This window comes from Bicyclus anynana, chromosome 5, assembly GCF_947172395.1.
Source record: "Bicyclus anynana chromosome 5, ilBicAnyn1.1, whole genome shotgun sequence".
NCBI lineage: Eukaryota > Metazoa > Arthropoda > Insecta > Lepidoptera > Nymphalidae > Bicyclus > Bicyclus anynana.
Genome location: NC_069087.1, coordinates 2,376,550 through 2,398,266, shown reverse-complemented (window position 1 = coordinate 2,398,266; position 21,717 = coordinate 2,376,550). Strand labels below are relative to the sequence as shown.

Below are 21,717 nucleotides of genomic sequence, written 5' to 3'. Positions count from 1 at the left end.
CGATACGTCTTTGCCGGTAGGGTGGTAGCCACGGCCGAAGCCTCCCACCAGCCAGACCTGGACAAATTAAGAAAATCTCATTCTGCCCAGCCGGGGATCGAACCCAAGACCTCCGTCTTGTAAATCCACCGCGCATACCACTGCGCCACGGAGGCCGTCAAATATAATATATTTATAATATATTGATAGCGAAACGTTGACGAAATGGATTGTAAGAGTTAGCTTGACATTTTGAAGAGAGAACATACGAACTTTTTAATCTAATTTCACTTTACCATAGGACTGCTAAAAGCAACCATGAAAATATGTAAATTTAAAGTCATAATATACGACAGAAACAAAATATATTACAAATATATATATATAGACAGGGAAGTTAGCAAAACTAGAAATATAAGAAACTTAGAAAAAGTATTTGAAACCTTATAAGGGGTGTTGCGTTATAAATCAAAGTCAGAATGTCACAAAAACACCAGCAAAACACACTGTTTCACGTTTATAAGACACGTCTCCTTAATTTTATTAACTTTGTTCCATTTCCGGGAAGCATTTCCTTGCCTAAACGTGCTCCATTGTGTAAGTGAAGTTTGCTAATTTTAAGTGCTCGGATTGCACAAAGGTAGTCGAAAATTTAATTATAGGAAACACGGAAATTAATGTGATTTTCTGCACTATTCTAACGTACACAGTACGAATAGCATAAAACTAACTTGGTTTACTCTATAAGAACTTTGGAACCTTGTAATTTTTAGAAAAAGACGACGACTATAAATGTTGGAAATAATAAATAATATTGGTTAATTATATAAAACTAGCGGATGCGCGCGAGTCCGTCCGCGCGGAATTTAGTTTTTCACAAATCCCTCGGAACCCATGGATTTTTCCGGGATGAAAAGTAGCCTACGTATTAATCCAGAGAAAAATTTATTTCCATTTTAAATATCAGCCAAAAGAGAAAAACACCCACCCTACCCTACCCCTACCAAGCTCCCCTTCGCAACTCTACCCCTACTCTACCCCTAACCTCAAATCGGTCCTGTAGTTTCGGAGTCTATTTAATACATACAAACAAACCATCAAATCTTTCTTCTTTATAATATTAAGTTTAGAGTAGTCTCCCGTTCCCGTGAGAATACGGGGATAAAGTAAAGCCTATGACACTCACAAATAACGTGGCTTGCTAGTAGTCAAAGACTTTTCAAAATCGGTTGAATAGATCCAGAGATCACAATACCATACCTGTGAATTGCACGCCACTTGCGTGCAATTCACAGAGATTAAGAACCTGTATTAGGTATAGAAGATTTTTTTTTATTTTTATTTGCTTACCTACTTCCTACCCTTGTTAAAATCCTCTTTGCACCGTAGGCCATGTCAAAGCGCGCGGCATCTTTTAATTTAAAAACAATTAATACAGAATTAACGTATGAGTAAAAAAGGCAAAAAAATCAAAACCCAACTAATATAACCGCTCTGTCTAGACTGGGCACAGACAGACAGGAATGTTAAACAAGGGTTCCGCATAGATTGAAAAACATCCCTATACATATATCTCTATTATGAGTAGACGGGCAATGGCCGGGGTATCATGATATTCTACGCTTCTATGAAATAGGTACTTTGATAACTTTACGCTTTGTTGGGGAAAATTGTGTTGCTTGCAATATTCTATTCTCTAAGTAGCTGGGTTCTTTGTCGCAATGCTACCAATATGATTATATTTGCTTCCAAACAGCATTGTTTATATATCTGTACGGATCTTCAATTTTGTTTGCAATATTATTAACTGAGTTCAAATAAAAGAGGAGGTTCTGAATTCGACACGTATGTTTTTTTTTGTTTGTTACGAATTTTGAAAATTCTTTTTTTTTTTCGTTGAAATAAATAGCGGTCCATAGTTAGCGACCAAGTCTCGGAACCATAGGTCATCAGAGTCACACAGCGGGCGATGGAACGAGCTATGTTAGGAGTATCTCTGCGTGATCGAATCCAAAGTCACCGACATAGCTCAACGAGTTGCGAAGCTGAAGAGACAATGGGCGGGGCACATAGTTCGAAGAGCCCGACGTTGGGGTCCCAAAGTGCTGGAATAGCGACCCCGCACTAGTAAGCGCAGTGTTAGCCGACCCCCCACCAAGTGGACTGACGACATCAAGCAAGTCGCAGGGATTCGATGGTTATATCGTGATGTTTGGAAGTCCTTACAAAAGGCCTATGTCCTGCAGTGGACGTCCATCGGCTGATATGATGATGATGATGATGAAATAGCGGTACACCGTCATCTATTCGGTAAATAGCTTTCATTGGGTGTATACACTCTTCTATAACAAGATCCCGTGGGCTTTTATGGATGAATAATAAAATTGCTTTTGGAGGCCATTGAATCAGCTTTCACTTTTACATACAAGGGGCTAAAAAGAGCCATTATATACGAGGTATTTTAGGGCACGAGCCGTAAGGCGAAGTCCGCTAAATAGAAACCTAGTTTATAATGGGTTTAGCCCCGTGTGTTACACTATACCTACCATATTTACTATTTCGAGAAAATAAAATAATTCAGTACAGTATTCAATGTTAAAATTATTTTTGCAGACGCAGCTCGCAACTCAATAATAATCAAATAAAAAAAAATAACAAACAACACTCGCACATAAGTCACCTATACAAAAAAAACTAAATTGAAATCGCTTCATCCGTTCAGGAGCTATGGTTCCACAGACAGACAGACGTCAATTTTATAACACCCCTCTTTGCGTCGGGGGTTAAAAACACTTGTACCCTGCAATGTACTAATTTAAGCTTTTCCACAACATGGAAATAGTCAATTTTGTCTGCTCAGCAAACTTTGCCTGTAACATGCTCGTACCTATATAATATTTTCATTGCACGTTCAATAACACGAAGCGAGGCAATTTATGTCGACAAACATACTACTACGAATATGTATGTCTAACTCATAATAGTAATAGAGAAAGAAAGAGATGTTATATGGTACACAGAACGTAGTAGTAGTTAGTATTACTATCAGTCAAAAAATTACTTGACTTGTCTGAAAGTAATTTCTACTAATATAAGGTACCTACAACATTGATGATGACTTTTTACGAGAAGTTGTAGACCTTCTACTGTGAATTTATTTGAGTTTAAGTGACGATACAGTCTAATAAATCTAAGTAGCACATTGGACCAGCGTGGTGGACTAAGGCCTAACTCCGCGAGGAGGCTAGTGCTCCACAGTGAGCCGAATATGGGTTGTTAATGATGATGATTAAGAAATTAAATATCACGTGTTCTAAACGGTGAAGGAAAAACATCGTGAGGAAACCTGCATACCAGAGAGCTTTTTTATTTCTCTGCGTGTGTGAAGTCTGCCAATCCGCATTGGGCCAGCGTGGTGGACTATTGGCCTAACCCCTCTCATTCAGAGAGGATGCTCGAGCTCAGTAGTGAGCCGAATTTGGGTTGATAATGATGATGAATGATGATGATGATGATGATGATGATGATGATGATGATGATGATAAATAATGTAGATCCTTGAAGGATGTACAAGTTTGTTCTCCACCTACATACGAGTATATCTGAATGGTTTCTAATTACGCGGAATCGTACCACGCTAAATCGTTTCCACAAAAATCGGTAACTAGCGACTGCCGAAGCCTACCATCAGACAATACTTGAGCAATTTAGAAAATAGCCAATTCTAAATTGACCCCGATCTGTTTGGCAAGTCCACTAAACCAACTCTTCTCGGACCAAAGCGCTTTGGAACCCTCGTAACTTTAATTTTAAGTTTTAGACTAATTATTTTTATTACCAGTATCTTAAGTACAATATCAGTAGGTACCTGACGTTTCGAAAGTGCTTTTAAATTACCTTAAAGTAAGCCTAATTGAAATCAATGAATATTGATTTGATTTCAAGTAAAGCAGTAAAAATCAGACTTAGCAGAAATCTTTGTTGGTTCAGCAAAGTATTAAAATGTACTATATAGAAATTCCATTTATCCAAAGTTCAATCAAAAATGATAAATTGTGGTTCTTCTCGTATTATGTAATAAATATAACAATATACTTTCCATTTCATTGACGGTTAACCAAAAAAAAATAACACCCATAAACTATGTCCATCAATAATCCCATTTTGTTTACTGGAAACACCATTTTTTGCACGTTTTTACAATATATGTAGACATTTTTAACCTTTGACAAGGATCCAAACGGGCGTTGCCTGCCCGGATGGATAGTAATGGAAATTTTATGGTGCTTTTATATCTTGCAGGGGGTTTGTAGGGAATTTCGTAACTCTTTGTTTTGTATTGGAATCAACACAGGCTTTAGGAAGATAATTTAAATCTTCAACGAAGTAGATTCCAAAGCAGAACTGTGATAGAACTTTCGTTTGATTTTTAAATCCATTGCCTTCTAGATAATAAAGCACGCCATTTTTCTTGAAAATTGAGTTTCTTGTGATCGGAAAAGTACTAAAGTTATGCATTTTTCTGCTGCTATGTAGCTTTGCTGTGTTCAGCATTGTATTGAAGGGCCTGATTGCCAATATATTTACAGGTATGTGAGATTTATGAGCATTTATACCTCAAGTAGAAGTAAAGAGCGATACATAGCAGAATGTATTATTTGCTTGCTTTGCGATGTGTTGCTTGCTCTATTTAAGGGCAATAGTTTTTCACTTATCACCAGATGGGCCATCTGCTTTATTATAAAAACCGGCCAAGTGCGTGTCAAGCCACGCGCAGTGTAGGGTTCCGTAAATTAATTTAGCACTTTAATCCCTTCTGTAATGCAAAAAAATACCGATAACGATACGCCACACTACTTATGAGATAGACAATAAAACCTCATCCTCACTTTGCATGTAGCGAAGGAACGCCAAAATTTTTTTTTTTCAAATTTTCTTTGAACCACTTTATAGACGTAATTTAATATACGTTTTAGTTGGTCGGACATGGCGAAACTATAATAGTACGAAACCCTAAGGTCGGTTAAGGGTCTGAATCCTTGAAACCCAACCCATGGTAGGAGCATGATCTGACAAAGTTACAGCCTTTATAAAATGGGGAAAGTCTGGGTACCGTACTCACGAAGGTTTTCGTTCAAAAAAGTCATTACAAGTTATGTTTTCTTTTAATATTCATAACATTAGTAGGGAAATTGGTTGCAATGAAAAAGCAATTTGGCGGGATCCCGATCAAATAAAAGCAGTCTTGCAGGCACTCATAGTAAAACTGAGTTTAATGTTCTCGCCATTAAACTGCCTCCCATAAAATACCACTTATTGTCCCATGAATATTTTATGATGTTTTTTTTTTGTATTACGTTCATGGTGGTACGTGACAGCATGTCGAGCGAATTCGGTTTTTGAATAATCTTCTTTGATTAACATCAGAGGGCCTAGTGGCAGTTTTATACTATTACTATCGCGTTAACGTAAACGCGAATTTCTAAGGAATTGATACAGCGCCATCTAGTATTACTACTGCACAACTGTAATAGTATGAAAATATTGAAAACACCAACTAGGCACACAGGACGACCGGGCGCTGAGTGGAAGAATTTTTGTCTATCTGTTTGTTGTTGTTCATATCTGAAACCACGGATTTTTCCCAATTACATTCTGGAGAGAATATGAAAACAGAGCACAGAAGCAGTTTTCAGAGAGAATAGTTAGGCTATGTGCAGTGACGAGCACTTCATGGATGCAAAACTGCATTGCCTACCCTAAGAGCGGGGACACACGATGCGCTCCAGCGCCGCACCGGACTTTTTTTTTGGAGGAGTGAAGGAAAAACATCGTGAGGAAACTTGAGTGAGAATTTTCTAATTCTCTTCGTGTGTGAAGTCTGCCAATCCATATTGGGCCAGCGTGGTGGACTATTAACCTAGCCCCTTCCATTCTGAGACTCGTGCTCAGCAGTGGGTCGAGTATGGGTTGATAATTATATTGAAAATTAAAAATCCGTTTGATGCTATGCGTCCGATACTTACAATGTGGATCAGTGGACGCCTACCATAACTCTTCTTTTGTGTCTAGAGCTGAAAACAGTAAAGTGATCATCCATTTAGCTTGGTATAGAGAGTTGTACGTAAACTGTAAGCTTAATAACACTGTTCAGAGTAACTATGACAATGCCACCAACTTACCCGACGTCTAACAAAGCGTTTAGTTCTCACTTCTCAACTCGGTAATAAGTTTTGGGAATGTCCCTTTGTATTATTTTGACAACGGTTTCTGATGGTGTGATTTTGAAAGCTATTTGGATTTCCATTGAAAACATTTTTTTTTTATCCTTTACAAGTTAGCCCTTGACTACAATCTCACCTGATGGTAAGTTATGATGCAATCTAAGATGGAAGCGGGCTAACTTGTTAGGAGGAGGATGAAAATCCACACCCCTTTCGGTTTCTACACTACACGGCATCGTAGCGGAACGCTAAATCGCTTGGTGGTACGTCTTTGCCGGTAGGGTGGTAACTAGTCACGGCCGAAGCCTCCCACCAGCCACAAATTAAAAACATTTTAAATTATAGTAACAAATAGTTGAACTATACAAGCGTAAAATCCTATTTTCTTTTTCCTACGAACAACTGCATATTTTTGAACGTTATTTCATTGGGATTACATAATAGTAAGTACTTAAAATAAATTTTGGAAATCTGATTTGACTTGAGAGAAAAATACTAATAATAATTGGATAGGGGTAGGGTAGGGCAGGGGTAGAGGTAAGGTAAGCGTAGAAGTAGGGAATTGTAGGGTAGGAATAGGAAAGAAGTGCATATAAGTCAATGCGAAGCTTGACCAGGTCTGCTAGTAACTCTTTATTTGGAAATACCACACAAAAAGAAAAACCATGACATATCTATTGATACGAGATACGAGTATTTAATAATATAACAAAGCTATGGGCAAAATTCCAAACAAACCCGTATATCCTAACAAGCTCCCAAATGAATTACACGTTGCTTTTGACAACTATGCACGGCTCATTTGCCCAGTATTTCATTACTTTTGTCTGCTGCAAGACTAACTTGACAAGGGCCAAGTGACCCTAAACTTTGCCACGATTTTCAAACCCCAATACATTGTGATTTCAACCCTAAATCTAAAACAATAGATGCTGATATAGATGAAGATATAAATTTGCAACACCAGCATGAGATTTACAAATTAAATTCACCGCACGAACATGCCAATTTAAATTTTAACACTAATGAAATAATGGTTAGTCGGATGGAAAATTAAAAGGGAACGTATCTGTTTGATAGATAACAGGTATTTGTTGTAGATGTGACCACTATTATGCAGCTGTTTAAGTTGTGTTTAACGTTAAGCTGAGATTAATAGTTGTTGATTGTTGTTTCTAATATTTAGTTTTGAAATTCTAAATTATTAAAGTTAAATTACAACAGCAGGCTCATATTATAACTGATAAGTTGGATAACCTTACGCCTGTCACTGAATTTATTACATGAAAGATATTTCAATCTATATAGTTTTTATCACCTTATTTTCAAAGTATAAATTAACTAAATAACTTTAGTCCAATTCAAGAAATATAGGATTTAAGTCCGGAATCTTGAAGTATTCTATCGGAATTATTATTTATGTTCGGAAACCGTGAGTTATTTTATTGTTTTAATGTTATGAGTATTATGTCACTTGATAACACAATATTTTTGATGTGATAAAAATAATAAAGAATCAACATATGCAAGGTCCTGACTAATCTCCTGACTAATTTTATAAATGCAACTGTTAATTAAACACAGGTTAATATTTGATAATAATTTGTTCTTATTTGACGCATCATAGTCAAATTTGAATTGCTGTTGACAGTTACCACACACTTTAATTTAACAACACCTTCAGGTTTAACATCTTTCCATGAAATGAGGCTTTAAATATTCATTACACTTATAATTTATAATTTGGGCAATTTACGAAGATGGAACATAAACTGTGGCATTAGAAACTTGACCAGGATATACGCCCAGGATAGCCCGTGTGATTTAGTATACCTTCGATAATCAGAAGTGGAATTTAGTCTATTCCACGTTATACGTATATTCCGATAGTTTTTATATCACAGCAATACTATTATCCGAGCCGTGATAACCCAGTGGATACCTCTGCCTCCGATTCCAGAGGGTATGGGTTCGAATCCGGTCCGGGGCATGAACCTCCAACTTTTGAGTTGTGTCGTCATCAACCCATATTCGGCTCACTGCTGAGCTCGAGTCTCCTCTCAGAATGAGAGGGGTTAGGCCAATAGTCCACCACGCTGGCCCAATGCGGATTGGCAGACTTCACACACAATTCTTAAAATGCACACAACTCACTTTTCAGTTGTGTGCATTTTAAGAAATTAAATATCACGTGTCTCAATCGGTGAAGGAAAACATCGTGAGGAAACCTGCATACCAGAGAATTATCTTCATTCTCTGCGTGTGTGAAGTCTGCCAATACGCATTGGGCCAGCATGGTGGACTATTGACCTAACCCCTCTCATTCTGAGAGGACACTTGAGCTCAGCAGTGAGCCGAATGTTGGTTGATAATACTATCAGTTACAATAAATTATTAGATGCCTTCAGAATTTTGCAAAATCCCCAAAATATGAACCACCGATGAACAATATTTTTCCGCTAACGGATGACATATTCCCATACAACAAATCAGTACGTAACGTCGAAGGTAATCATCTGGAAACTATTCCCTATTCAGAACCTGAAATTTTACACAAAAAAGGTCCAGGGAGGTGTCTCCACTCGTGTACTGGATGACCAATAATACAAAACCTCTGCATTTTCGCAAATCGAATATAACGGTTATGGTAATAAGGAAGATTCTGAGGGGTGGGAAGGTCAGGATCAGCTGGTTTAGGGACAATAACGGCGTGTTCATTCAACCATTATTTCCGCGTGATTTGACGTGTCATTGCCATACCTTGGCAGGGCAGATAAAGTTGAATATGAATCAAGTGTACAAAATCATAAAGAAGATTTCTTTTTTAATAATAATTAACTATGGTAATAGCCATAAAATAAAAGAAATAAATGAAACGTTTACTCCCAGATGAAATCCAAGCTTTTGTGGAATTACATACGAGCGAGCGTTGCTAAAACTTTCAGAATTTTATATTATTCGATACAAATCCTTATCTACATAATGTGAGTGAATTCTAAGCAGTTACTATTTCTCTTAAGAATATGTTTTTCTAGCGAAAAATACTCGATCAATGATTACAATTTATAATTTAACCATTATATATTGTATTGTGCAAATAAAGTGGTTAAAAATAAACCGAAATAGAGTGAAAACTATTCGGTGTAGAAATATTGTGACGTGTGTATATGATAGTTAATATGAACACAGATACGCTACTGGCAGTGTGGAAGTAATGCGTACGATTTATCAATTGAGTCGTGATATAAAACATACTTTATTTTTATTATTTCAGAGTCTTAGTTTTGTTTAGATCGACCAAAATATTCCGATTAATTTCTAATATTATAAAATTTGTTGACATAAAATAACTTTAGATATCAAGTTAGGCAATTTTTAAAGTTACTAAAGTTGTTGAAATAAAAGAAAATAATTTAAAATGAAGTGTCCTCTAAAACAAAGTGATAACCAAACAAGATAAAAAAGAAATAATAATCTATTTATTTGATAAAAATATCTAATAGAGTATATCTAATAGAGCTCGTGACAGAATTATCAGAGGTGTCGCTAAACGAAAATCTATACACGCACTTAGTTGATGCGATAAGAACATAAATCTGCCGCTTCTGCCACCTTCAGAAGTGCTGAATCACGTTAATAAATTTCAGGAAACCGAATGACACCCCTCTTTGACGCGTTCAACGGGGCAATAGAAATATTGAGGGGATCACGAATTTACGATAAGCCTGTCCCCAGTCTTTTGGGCTGAATCGATTATATTGGACGTTTTACGTGTAGGCGAGATTTGTCGCCAATTGCCCTTTTACCTAACAAATTATTGATTTTGTCTTTAAAGCTTTGTAACAGATGTTAACTTGACATTTCGAAAACTGTTTGATTAAATTATATTGTCGTGTTTGTAACTACGCAAGTTGATGCTAAAAAACTTATGATCACTACCAGTTTAGTAAATGAATCGATGATATACTATAAAACTTTGTTATTGTAGGTTGATAAGTTTGAGGATATAAATGTAGAACGAATCGAAGTAATTAAAAGAAATTACACGTAGCTTAAGTATAATTACAATAATAATAAAACACATGTATAACAAGGACAAGACACGATTATTTTATATCTTTATATGACATTATAAAAATATAATGTATTGGTATGTTCAACCTTTGGAATAAAGCTAAATATCCACACCACCCATTTCATGCATTACAATGAAATAACTACCAATTACTCTTTCTGTCTTTTTATTTCACTAAGCACTTCTAGTGGATACTTCTAACAAACTATCTGCACTTCCAGCATTTACGAATTTATCACTAACATTAGAATTAATATCTGTACACATCTTCTTTAAACAACTGTCAAAGTTAAGGAGTGCAATCCTTCGAGATTTCTTATCTAAGTCTTTGACAGCTGTTATAATGTTTGACGCCACGGTCGTATCCATATCTCTAAGGTTAGTCCCATCAATGATCATCAGAGTATCTAATTCACCTTCAAATGATGCTTTCAATATCTTTCGTCTAGTATAATCTGCTGAACAATATGGTAAGCTTTCTGGCAAAATCAGCACAATCATAATTCCCTTTTCGTCTCTTAAGATGTTTACTTCTATCGTTGGTTTTGCAGTAGTATATAACAATATGACGGCGTCAATCAAAATTCCTGCTACAATTCCATATTCAAGACCTTTAAGCAAACATATAATTATTGTGGCTAGTAGAATGAACAGTTCTTTCTTACTATTGATCCATAATCTTTTTATTATCATAAAATCTACCATGTAAAACATGGCAGTCATTATCAAACCTGCTAATGAAGCTTTCGGTATATAGTAAAATGTTGATGTTAGTAGACTTAAAGCCAATATTATAAGTACACCAGTAAAAATTCCTCCAGCTTGAGTTTGTACTCCAGAAGCATAGTTCAAAGCAGTACGTGTAAATGATCCCGTAACTGGCATACTTCTTGCAAATGATCCAATAATATTGCATAGTCCAAGTGCAATCAATTCCTGGGTTGCATTTATTGGTGCACCTCCAGCAAAGGCTTTAGCGATGGCGATTAACTCCAAAATAGATACCATTGGTATGATGATTGCTTCAGGTCCCAATACATTAGCCATGTCAACAAAACTATACGTGTCGTTCCCAACTTGAGTAGTGAATGGTGGCAATTGGAATTTAGGCAAACCGCTACCAATATCTCCTATTAATATCAAAGGCTCGGAATCTGTTACTACTTTCAATATATAAGCAACAATAATGCCGATGATAACGACTACAGCATTCCGGCCGAGAGATATAAACCATCTAGTTTGTTTCACAAATCCATCTGTTCGTTTACATCCATCTCCGAGGCGTTTTAACAGAAGCAATATTATAACTGTAGTGAATCCTAATATCGTATCCCATAGTTTAATGGTCAGGAAGTTGTGATAGAAATTAACAACAGATTCAGCGAAATAGTTACCTCCAGATCCACTAAGACCGAACAAACCCTTGAGCTGTGCAGCTGCTATTTGCAAAGCAGCTGCGGTAGTGAATCCACTGATCACAGGTTGCGATATGAATTCCACTAAAAATCCAAGGTTAAATATCCCCATCAAAAGCACTAGTACCCCTGAGAGGAAAGCTACTAAAACTGCAAAATCTGCTGAATAGCCTGATACATATTTCGAAGTCATGGCCGCCATGATTGCTGTGGGTCCAATTGTTATATCTTTGCAGCTTCCGACAAACAGGTATACAAACCCTCCCATGAGACCAGCGTAAAGGCCATATTCAGGAGATAATCCGGCAATAATAGCGTAGGCTATGCCTTGGGGTATGGCTGTCAATCCAACAGTAATTCCTGCTATTAAGTCTTGAACCAGTATAGCACCGCTGTACTTTGGGAGCCATTCTAGTATCGGTAATCTTTTCTTCGCTGATTTGACACTGCAGGCATTTCTGAGTGATTTCTTTAGTTTTTGTCGAACTAATCGACCACTTTGTTTTGTATTGTCTAGCGTTGTCATAACACGTGTTTCAAAGAGATGTGCACAAAGAAACTGAGCATAATCTTGAGTACTGACGTTCATATCATATTTTATCACAAAAATTGATAAAAAAGAAGATTTATCTCGTCTACACTTGAAAATACTAATTTTACTGCATTACATTATTTCTTTAAAAAAAGATCAAATGGTTTTTATAATCATATAGTCCTTTTTGTGTTATTTTCGTAATATAGGAATGTTTTAAATTAAATTTAATTAATAATATATTTAATAAAATAATTATAATTAATAAAATAAATTAAAAAAAAAAAAAAACATTTTTTCAAGTAGGCGTAGATAATTCTGTTGTTTTTAACAAGTGTTAGAAGCTATTAAATTGTATTATTCTCATAATGCCGTAATTCAAATTAAAAAGGTTCGGGGTTTGATTTCACATCAGGTAACTTATACTTTCTAAATAGGCTCCGATGGTGGCTTCGATCATGGCTAAGTCCGTGGTATGCTAACGTGGCAACATAACAAACAGCCAGGCAATGACAGGCGTCCACAAATCCGCATCGTACGCATTGGACGCATAGCATCAAACGGATTTTAGTATTCTTTGTATATAAAGTCATACAACAGCGTCCGCTGATCCGCATCAAATGGATTTATCTACCGTAATAATTAAAAATCCGTTTGATGCGACGGGTCCGATACGTACGATGCGTATTTGTTGTATTTGTTGTAAGTAAATCATGTTATCTTGAAAAGCCTTGAAATGGTACGAATTTATGAAAACTTACATAATCTACATACAAATGTTTTGTAATTTACTAATAAGTATTTACATTTTTAAAAAAGTAGTATTTCAAAATGCATTATATAAATAAAAATACATCTTGAGATTGTTAATTTCGTTATCTAAATCCTTTGAATACAATATTAATCCGTTTACAATTATTTACTTCATATGATATTAACTTATTTATTATCTTTAATCTATATCTATACTAATCTATACTATATACTTAATATATAAAGCTAAAGAGTTTGTTTGTTTGTTGGATTGATTGAACGCGCAAGTCTCAGGGACTACTGGTCCGATTTTAAAAATTCTTTTAGTGTTAGATAGCCCATTTATCGAGGAAGGCTATATGTATATATTATCCCCGTTTTCCTACGGGAACGGGAACCACGTGGGCTAATCCGCGCGGCGTCAGCTAGTTATATTATAAAGTAAGAGTATCTACCTACAACAACTTTGATTGTTTTTAAATTCAGCTACTATTTATTAAATAATTAATAAAAGAGTTAATTAGACACAAAATTATACTCTCCAATGAAACTTACATAATGTTCGTCAAATAGTTGCCACGAAAAAATCAGGGATATGTACATACCTCTTTTCATATAACGCATCCATACTTTAACTTAACGAGAAAATTAAAAATATACGAGTATAATTCAAGTAGTTAGGTACGTATAACATTACAGTGAATTGTAAATTCGTTTCCATTCTGAAATCTGTAAATAAATCGGGGGAATTGGCTAGAAAACACTTTTTAATTCCGCACACATGTAGCAATATGTCTTGATAGCATCGACGTTGGCTGTGTTTGTGTGATAGGCAGTGGGTTCGACCCCGAACATTGCAGATAAGGGTGATGAAGGAGCGCGTGGCCGTGCATATGGCCAAAGCATTATACTCAACAACTTAACAAATACAGGAAACTCAACAAAAGTGGACCTTATCCCCTAAATGTTAAGGATTTGTAAGCCTGAATGAATGTCGTGGTTAAGTTGCTCTGTGAAGCCAGTGAAGACTTTTTAGTTGATAGGGTTTAAACAAAAACTATTGTAGAGTTTGGACATTGTTTGGGAAACGCATACGTTGAGAGGTAATTAGGAGTAAAGCTGATGTTTGCTTAGCATTGTGCCTTTTCAGCGAAATGGGTTTCATGTATGAAAATAGAACCTCGAATGTATAGACCTACATATTATGTACGTTGTTAAGGTTGAAGTTTATTACGCCTTCTAGATCAACTACCATGAATGTAGACTTTTTAATGCAGTGTCTAAGAATAACCTCTTATAAAGTACTAGCCGACGCCCGCGACTTCGTCCGCGTGAAACTCGATGTGAACTTTCAACTACCCCTATCCTACCCTTACCCTACCCCTACCCTACCCCTAGCCTATCCCTAGCCTACCCCTACCCTACTTTTCTGGTTGATTTTTTACACCTTGTGTCCGAAAAACCGAAATATCATATAGAACCCTATTTTTGTCCAAAATAAAATTTAGCCTATGTTACTTGTGGATAATGTAGCTTTCGAATGGTGAAAGAATTTTTAAAATCGGTCCAGTAGTTTTTGAGCCTATTCATTACAATCAAACAAACAAACATACAAACAAAGTTTTCCTCTTTATAATATAGGTATAGGTATAATATTAGTATAGAAAAGATAAATCATGAATTCGGCTACAATCTGACGATTATTATGTAGGTTACATTGCCGAGTAAACACTTGTGTCTAATTAACTCTTTTATTAATTATGTAGCTGAATTTAACAACTATATAAAACAAGTAAAGATAACAGATAAAATATCATATTAAGTACATAATTGTAAACGGATTAAATATTGTATTCAAAGAATTTAGATAAATAAATTAACAAATTCAAGATGAAAATGCATTTTGAAATTGTACTCGTAAAAATGTAAATATTTGTATATGAGTATTACAAAACATTTGTATATACATTGTGTAAGTATTCGTAAATACACATCTCAAGGCTCTCCAAGATAACAAAATACAACTAAATCTTATAGAACGCATTCTTTTTCAAATACCTAGATGTGTTCTGAGCGATGTCGTGTTGAAACTCTATAGCGACTAGCATTCAATACGCAGAAATATATTTCCTGCGTTTTTCGAGGATCTTATATAGTCGATTATTTTAACTGCCTCATTGGTTCCGTGGTTAGCTAGTTCAGCTACGGACAATGAGGTCCAGGGTTCGAATCCCGAGTCAGGCCAACAAAAACTAATTGGGATTTTTCTTACAAGGAAAATCTTAATAGCAGCCTGGAGTTGGGAAGTTGGCGGTGTTAGTACACCCCCGTGCCTCGGAGAGCACGTAAAAGCCGTCGGTCCTGCGCCTGATCTCTCACCGGTCGTGTCGGTCTGCCGTCCCATCGGATTTCGAGAGTGAGGGAAGAGAGAGTGCACCTGTGCTTGCGCATACACTTGTGCACTATAATATCTCCTGCGTACATGGCTAATCTCACCATGAGATTAGCCGCCGTGACCGAAAAAAAAAAAAAAGTCGGTCGGGAGCATATTATAGTCGATTGATATTTTTCGCTTCCTGCATTTTTTCCGTTATCCAACGAAGCGGTTATTATTTTAAGACTGCAATGTTGAGTGTTTCGGTTTTTAACCGACTTCCAAAAAGGAGGAGGTTCTACGTTCGGCTGTATGTATGTTTTTTTTTTTTTTTTTTTTATGTATGTCCAGCGATAATTCCGTCATTTGTGGACCGATTTTGAAAATACTTTTTTTGTTTTGAAGGGTTTGATTCCAGGGTGGTCCCATTTTTTTCATGTCAGGATCTGATGATGGCATCCTGGAGAAATCGAGGGAAACTTTCGAAAATTGTAGCGACGGCTAGTGCGTTTGTTAGTGTTTCCATAAGGTATTTTAAACCACTACACTTTTATGAAGGTCTGGAGTTGGTCTGATGATGGAGCCGAAACACAGACGATGGAACTCGTCAACGATTTACAGCAGTCACCTTTTGTTTGGGCTTGATTAATTTGTATTGATGAGAACTTTCCACCTAGATGGGTTGTGACTGTATTAAGGGTCTGATGATGAAGACGAAGGACAGTTAAGAGAACTCCTCAACGGTTCACAGTAGCTACCTTGTGTTTGGACTTGATAAATTTGTATTGATGAGAACTTTCCACCTAGATGGGTTGTGACTGTATTAGGGGTCTGGTGATGAAGACGAAGGATAGTTAAGGGAACTCCTCGACGGTTCACAGTAGCTACCTTGTGTTTTGATTTGATAATTTTGTATTGATGAGAACTTTCCAACCATATAGATTGTGACTGCATAGGGGGTCTGGTGATGAAGACGGAGGACAGTCACCTTTCACGTTTTTCTGAATATTCATATTACGTGTAAAGGGGGAAAGAAATTTTGTAGATGAGTTAAGGTAGTATTTTTATTATTTTAAAATTGGGATTGTAGGACTTAGATACTTATCATAAGAAAATAACGTTTCAACTAATTGCTTATTAATTTTTGTTCACACTCAGTAGGTGTGCTAACACTAAAAATTAAAAAATAAAAATTTCAATAAAAAAATTCAACCGACTTCCAACTCAAAAATTAACCTAAACTAAAAAGCAAAAAATAACATCTTACCTATGTGCTACCTTCTGATCAGTTTGAAGGCGGTGCCAAGCCAGTGATGTTTTAATTTAATCCTATTTTTTTTAAATTTCTGTGGTTCTTTCAGAAACGGCTTTAATTAAAACATGACACTGGATTGGCACCGCCTTCAAACTGATCAGAAGGTAGCACATAGGTAAGATGTTATTTTTTGCTTTTTAGTTTAGGTTAATTTTTGAGTTGGAAGTCGGTTGAATTTTTTTATTGAAATTTTAAGATAATATGTTTGGCATAACATGAGGCTTTAATACTTTGAAGGAAGGATCGCGAAATATAGAATAGCGAGTGTGTTCTACAAAGTGAATTTCAAGTTAATTAAAGTTCGTGCGTTTGCTTCAAGTAGGCTTGAAACGGTTTTGTAATGTCAAGTTTGACTCTTCTGCTGATTACCGAATAATTTACTTCTCATCAACAAAATCGAAACAGTCCGCCTGAACAGTACTTGCGAACTGTTTCGATTTTTTTGATGAGACGTATATATTACCGAAAAAAGACAATATAAACAGTAGTTATATAAGTTATATACATAATCAGATATGCAAATTTACTTAATATATATATTAACGGATAACGGATAGATTATAATGCACGGCTGAATAGATGAATATATTATAATGGATCAGATAGGTCACTGGTAGGATAATTGTTTAAATAATTAACAAGCGTTTATATTCTAACAGTAGGTATATAGAAATGTGAAATACAATTTGATGCTACAAACGAAATTTACATATTCAGTACAATATAGTCGGTGTTTAACCCTTTGACTGTAGGAGGGTGTTGCTAAGACCGAGTTGCGTGAACTATTATCTTATTTGATATATAGAGGAATTAGTATCTATTCAGACTAAAGCCGTGCCTCGAATCCGTTGCTGTTCAAACGTTGAAAGTTTTGGGACGAAATGGAGTGACAAATGCCGGGGAAACGGGCCTATTATTATTAGTTTCAGGGTATTGTTTGTACCTACTTACCTATATTTAAACGTGAAATCTAGTTTCAATTGGGAAAATTACACGTGCGAACTCTGCAAGTTTTATATGTTTGGGTTTATTTATCATATTATTTATTACTGTCTAATAAAAAGTGAATAAGTGAGTCGAATCAAGTGTCTAAAAAACGGTTTAACTAATTGCTTGTTTCTGGTCATAATTTTCTATGTAATATTATAAAAGTGAACTTGAGTTTGTTTATTTTGCCTTAACAGCAGTTTAACTTATCAACCAATCAAACTTTTTGAAATCAATATTAGGTACGACATCACATAGAGGAGAACAAAAAAGAACATAGGTTGACGTTTACAAGATAGTAAGTATAGCATAAAAAACTAGATGGTCGTCTAGCACTTTTGCATGGTTTTCTGACATAATTAATTCACTACATAGTCACGTATGAATTTATATACGTACACCCATATATTAACGATACTACGTACTGCGTGTGACAATTGTAACAAATCGTGCTGAAAAATTGAGAGACCACATCATTTATTATTTTTATGTATATAATTTGGTATGCCCATTTTCGGTGAAAACCAAATAATTCCATGTGTAACGCATTACAGGTTTTTGTTTATACTTTCCTTTCATGTATTGTATAACATTATACTTATTTAATATAATCCAGACAGTACGACCTTACCGATTTGATCAGCTTAGACTGTACCTGAAATATAAAATGTCCAGATTAGTATAAATCCATAAATTACTTTCGTCATCAACCCATATTCGGCTCACTGCTGAGCTCTAGTCTCCTCCCACAATGAGAGGGGTTAGGCCAATAGTCCACCACGCTGGCCCAATGCGGATTGGCAGACTTCACACACGCAGAGAATTAAGATAATTCTCTGGTATGCAGGTTTCCTCACGATGTTTTCCTTCACCGATTGAGACAGGTGATATTTAATTTCTTAAAATGCACACAACTGAAAAGTTGGAGGTGCATGCCCCGGACCGGATTCGAACCCACACCCTCCGGAATCGGAGGAAGAGGTCATATCCACTGGGCTATCACGGCTCTTAAATTACTTTACACAATGATAATTATATTACAAAGTTATTTTAGATCCCCTTTGGTTTTGCGAATGTACTTAATCTTCAAACCTACTTTCTTAATTATTATCATTGAAATTGAATATATCATTGAAAAAATATTAATTTGACATACAAACATGTCAAATTGACAATTTTTATACATATCCCTATAATCTATATATATATATATATAAATGAATTGCTGTTCGTTAGTCTCGCTAAAACTCGAGAACGGCTGAACGGATTTATCTTATATTGGTCTTCAAATGTTCGTGGAGGTATAGGGAAGGTTTAAAAAGTGAGAAAAATTAGAATAACTGCCGGGAAAACCATAAAAACAACACCCATCTATTTCCCATACAAACGTTTAAGAGTCAAGGGGTAGGATATGGTAGGGGTAGAGTAGTGTAGAGTAGGGATAGGGAAGAAGTGCACATAAGTCAAAGCGAAGCTTGACCGGGTCCACTAGTTGCATATAAAATAATTGCCGGTATTGCATTCCGGGTTCCGGGCAGCTGTACTTCAACTTTGCTCCTCTCAAGTCCATTGATTAAGCCACAGTTAAAATATGTATGTGATTGTAATGATTAGTTTAAAAATTTAATTGTAATCATATTCAAGAGTCATAGTCAAGAGTAGTACTATTACATCAGAAAAACACATACCAAACTCAATAAACTTAACTAATTTATGCACCAATTCTCACACCTACACACACGTCCATTCTCTTTCTCATGCTCTTAGACACACGCACACACACGCACACATCGACTTACACACACACTCTTAGGCTCATACACTTACATTCAACTTGCGAATTTTTAAATACATTTTTGACAGCGCTCGAAGGCCTTCAACTGCAAATGCAGCTCCTTCATAGATCCTTGGATGATTTGGAAATGAGAAGCCGGCGCAAAATTCTGTTGGTCCATGGCATATCCGAGGTGAAAGACGAGAAGTTGGACTCTGTCACTGTTAAGACGCTCTCTGATCATTTAAAGATGCCAATCAATCAAGAGTGTGTAAGTCGCTGCCATCGTTTGGGCCGTCCTAAGGATGGCAAACCCAGAGCCATTCTAATCAAGTTTCATGATCTGTCACTCAGGAACAATCTGTGGTATGCCAAAACAGCTTTAAGGAACTCAGGCATTACGTTGTCTGAGTTCCTCACTAAGGAGCGACACGATCTTTTCATGGCAGCTCGTCAGCGGCTCGGAGTCAACAAATGCTGGACAAGGGATGGGAATGTCTTCGCAATACACCAAGATGGGTCCCGGCGCCATCTGCGTTCGATTGCAGATCTGGATGATATTGCAGCTCCAATGGTGACAGGCCCAGCGCCAATAACTTCTGCTGCTGTTCCCTCTGTTGCTTCAGGAAGTTCTAAATTTCCACTGGCCCCGCGAGCCAAGAGGGCACATAAGAAATAGAACTCTTTTTGCCTATGATAAAGGCTATGTTGCTGATTTGTTTATTGCAAACTTGTATTAACTTTTCTTTTCTGTTACTTTTGTTGTGAGGCATTAATATTATGTTTCTTCTTTATTAAGTAGTTAGTCTATGCAATTATCACTCTTTTAAAAAGGGTAATGATATAATTTTTAATTTTGAAGGTTCTTTAAATAATGTTTACAAATTACAGGACGTAACTGACGTCTGACAATGACAACCGAAATCGTACGTCAGTATTGTCTATGTCAACCACAGAGTAGTATACATGATGTCAACTTGTCATTTGTCAACGTAGTGTCAAAGCACCACAGGCTAACTAAAAATGTTTACTAAAAATGTTTAAATTGATACAAGCATCTTGTGTTTCTGAGGAATTTCAAGATTCGTTTATAATAATATAAAAATTAATATTTGGAATATCTTTACCATACGTGCTCAAATTTCTGATATTAATATTGCTATTTATTATTGACTTAATTCTTTTTTTTTTATTTTTGTTGCTGATTCTGTGTGTTAGCATTATTAATTAGTGTTCCTTATGTTTATCTGGAAGGTAAGGGTTCGATTGGCGATCAAACGTCACAAGGCTTATTTACTTTTATATTTTATATTATTTTATTATTATTATTATAATTTTTTTTTTTATTATCTAAAATATATATTTATTTTAATTATTATTATTATAATTTTTTTTTTATTTTTTTTTCTGCTTTAACTATTTTTAATTTATTTATATAGTATATTATAGTACTATACATTACATGTCTAGTCAAAATGAAAACCTTGACGATTCATTTTTTTCACTTTCATCCCTCGAGGGAATCAATAGTGATTCCAGTTTTCACAGCCTTCCTTCTTTATCTGATGATCTTACTTCTCACTTCTCTGATGTTCCTAAAAATTTTAATGTTGTTCATATCAACGCCCAGAGTATTCCTGCACATTATCCAGATTTGCTCTCATCTTTTGATAATAAGTTCATACACGCCATTCTGATTTCAGAATCATGGTTAAAACCGTGTCTGTCCTCTACAACCTATGCAATTCCGGGATTTCAACTAATACGTAATGATCGCATTCACCGGACTGGGGGTGGTGTTGCCATATATTTACGCTCTCACATACCCTTTAATATCATAAATTTATCTGACGCCCAGGCCGTGCCGGGAGCGGAACATTTATTTATCGAAGTATTATTTTCTAACACTAAAGTTTTACTTGGCGTGTATTATAATCCCAATCTCACTATTGACTACTTCCCTGCTTTTGAAACTCTTTTAGACAGATTTATTCCATTGTATTCGCATAATATTATTATGGGGGATTTCAATACCTGCCTGCTAAAAGCAGATTTCCGCTCTCTGCGTCTAAAAACAATAGTGAGAGCAGCCAACTTACAAATACTTCCTCTTCTAGCTACACATTCTTTTCCTAATTCGTGCCCATCTCTTCTGGATATCATCTTAGTTTCTTCCCCTGATCATGTCGCCAAACATGGCCAATGTCCCGCTGATGCCTTTTCGTATCATGACTTGATTTTTCTCTCATACAAAATTCGTCCACCTAAAACTAAATCGAGAATCCTTCT

The 21,717-nt window shown here is 35.9% G+C and overlaps 2 protein-coding genes across 4 annotated transcripts in view; both read right to left on the bottom strand.

Moving 5' to 3' along the window:
* LOC112047515 (uncharacterized) overlaps positions 1 to 21,717 on the bottom strand; it is a 475,328-nt gene that overhangs the window by 235,022 nt on the left and 218,589 nt on the right. The gene's annotated exons all lie outside the window — the stretch shown is intronic.
* On the bottom strand, positions 6,822 to 20,604 carry LOC128198111 (sodium-independent sulfate anion transporter-like). The gene is made up of 2 exons (XM_052881723.1): positions 19,482 to 20,604; positions 6,822 to 18,309 (listed from the first exon to the last, which is right to left on the bottom strand). Exon 2 carries the CDS (start codon positions 12,280 to 12,282, stop codon positions 10,453 to 10,455), a length of 1,830 nt encoding a protein of 609 aa, XP_052737683.1. The 5' UTR covers positions 12,283 to 18,309; positions 19,482 to 20,604; the 3' UTR covers positions 6,822 to 10,452.

What these genes read in the sequence shown, in the direction of transcription:
- LOC128198111 (XM_052881723.1), bottom strand. Translation starts at nt 12,282, where the DNA reads ATGAACGTCAGTACTCAAGATTATGCTCAGTTTCTTTGTGCACATCTC.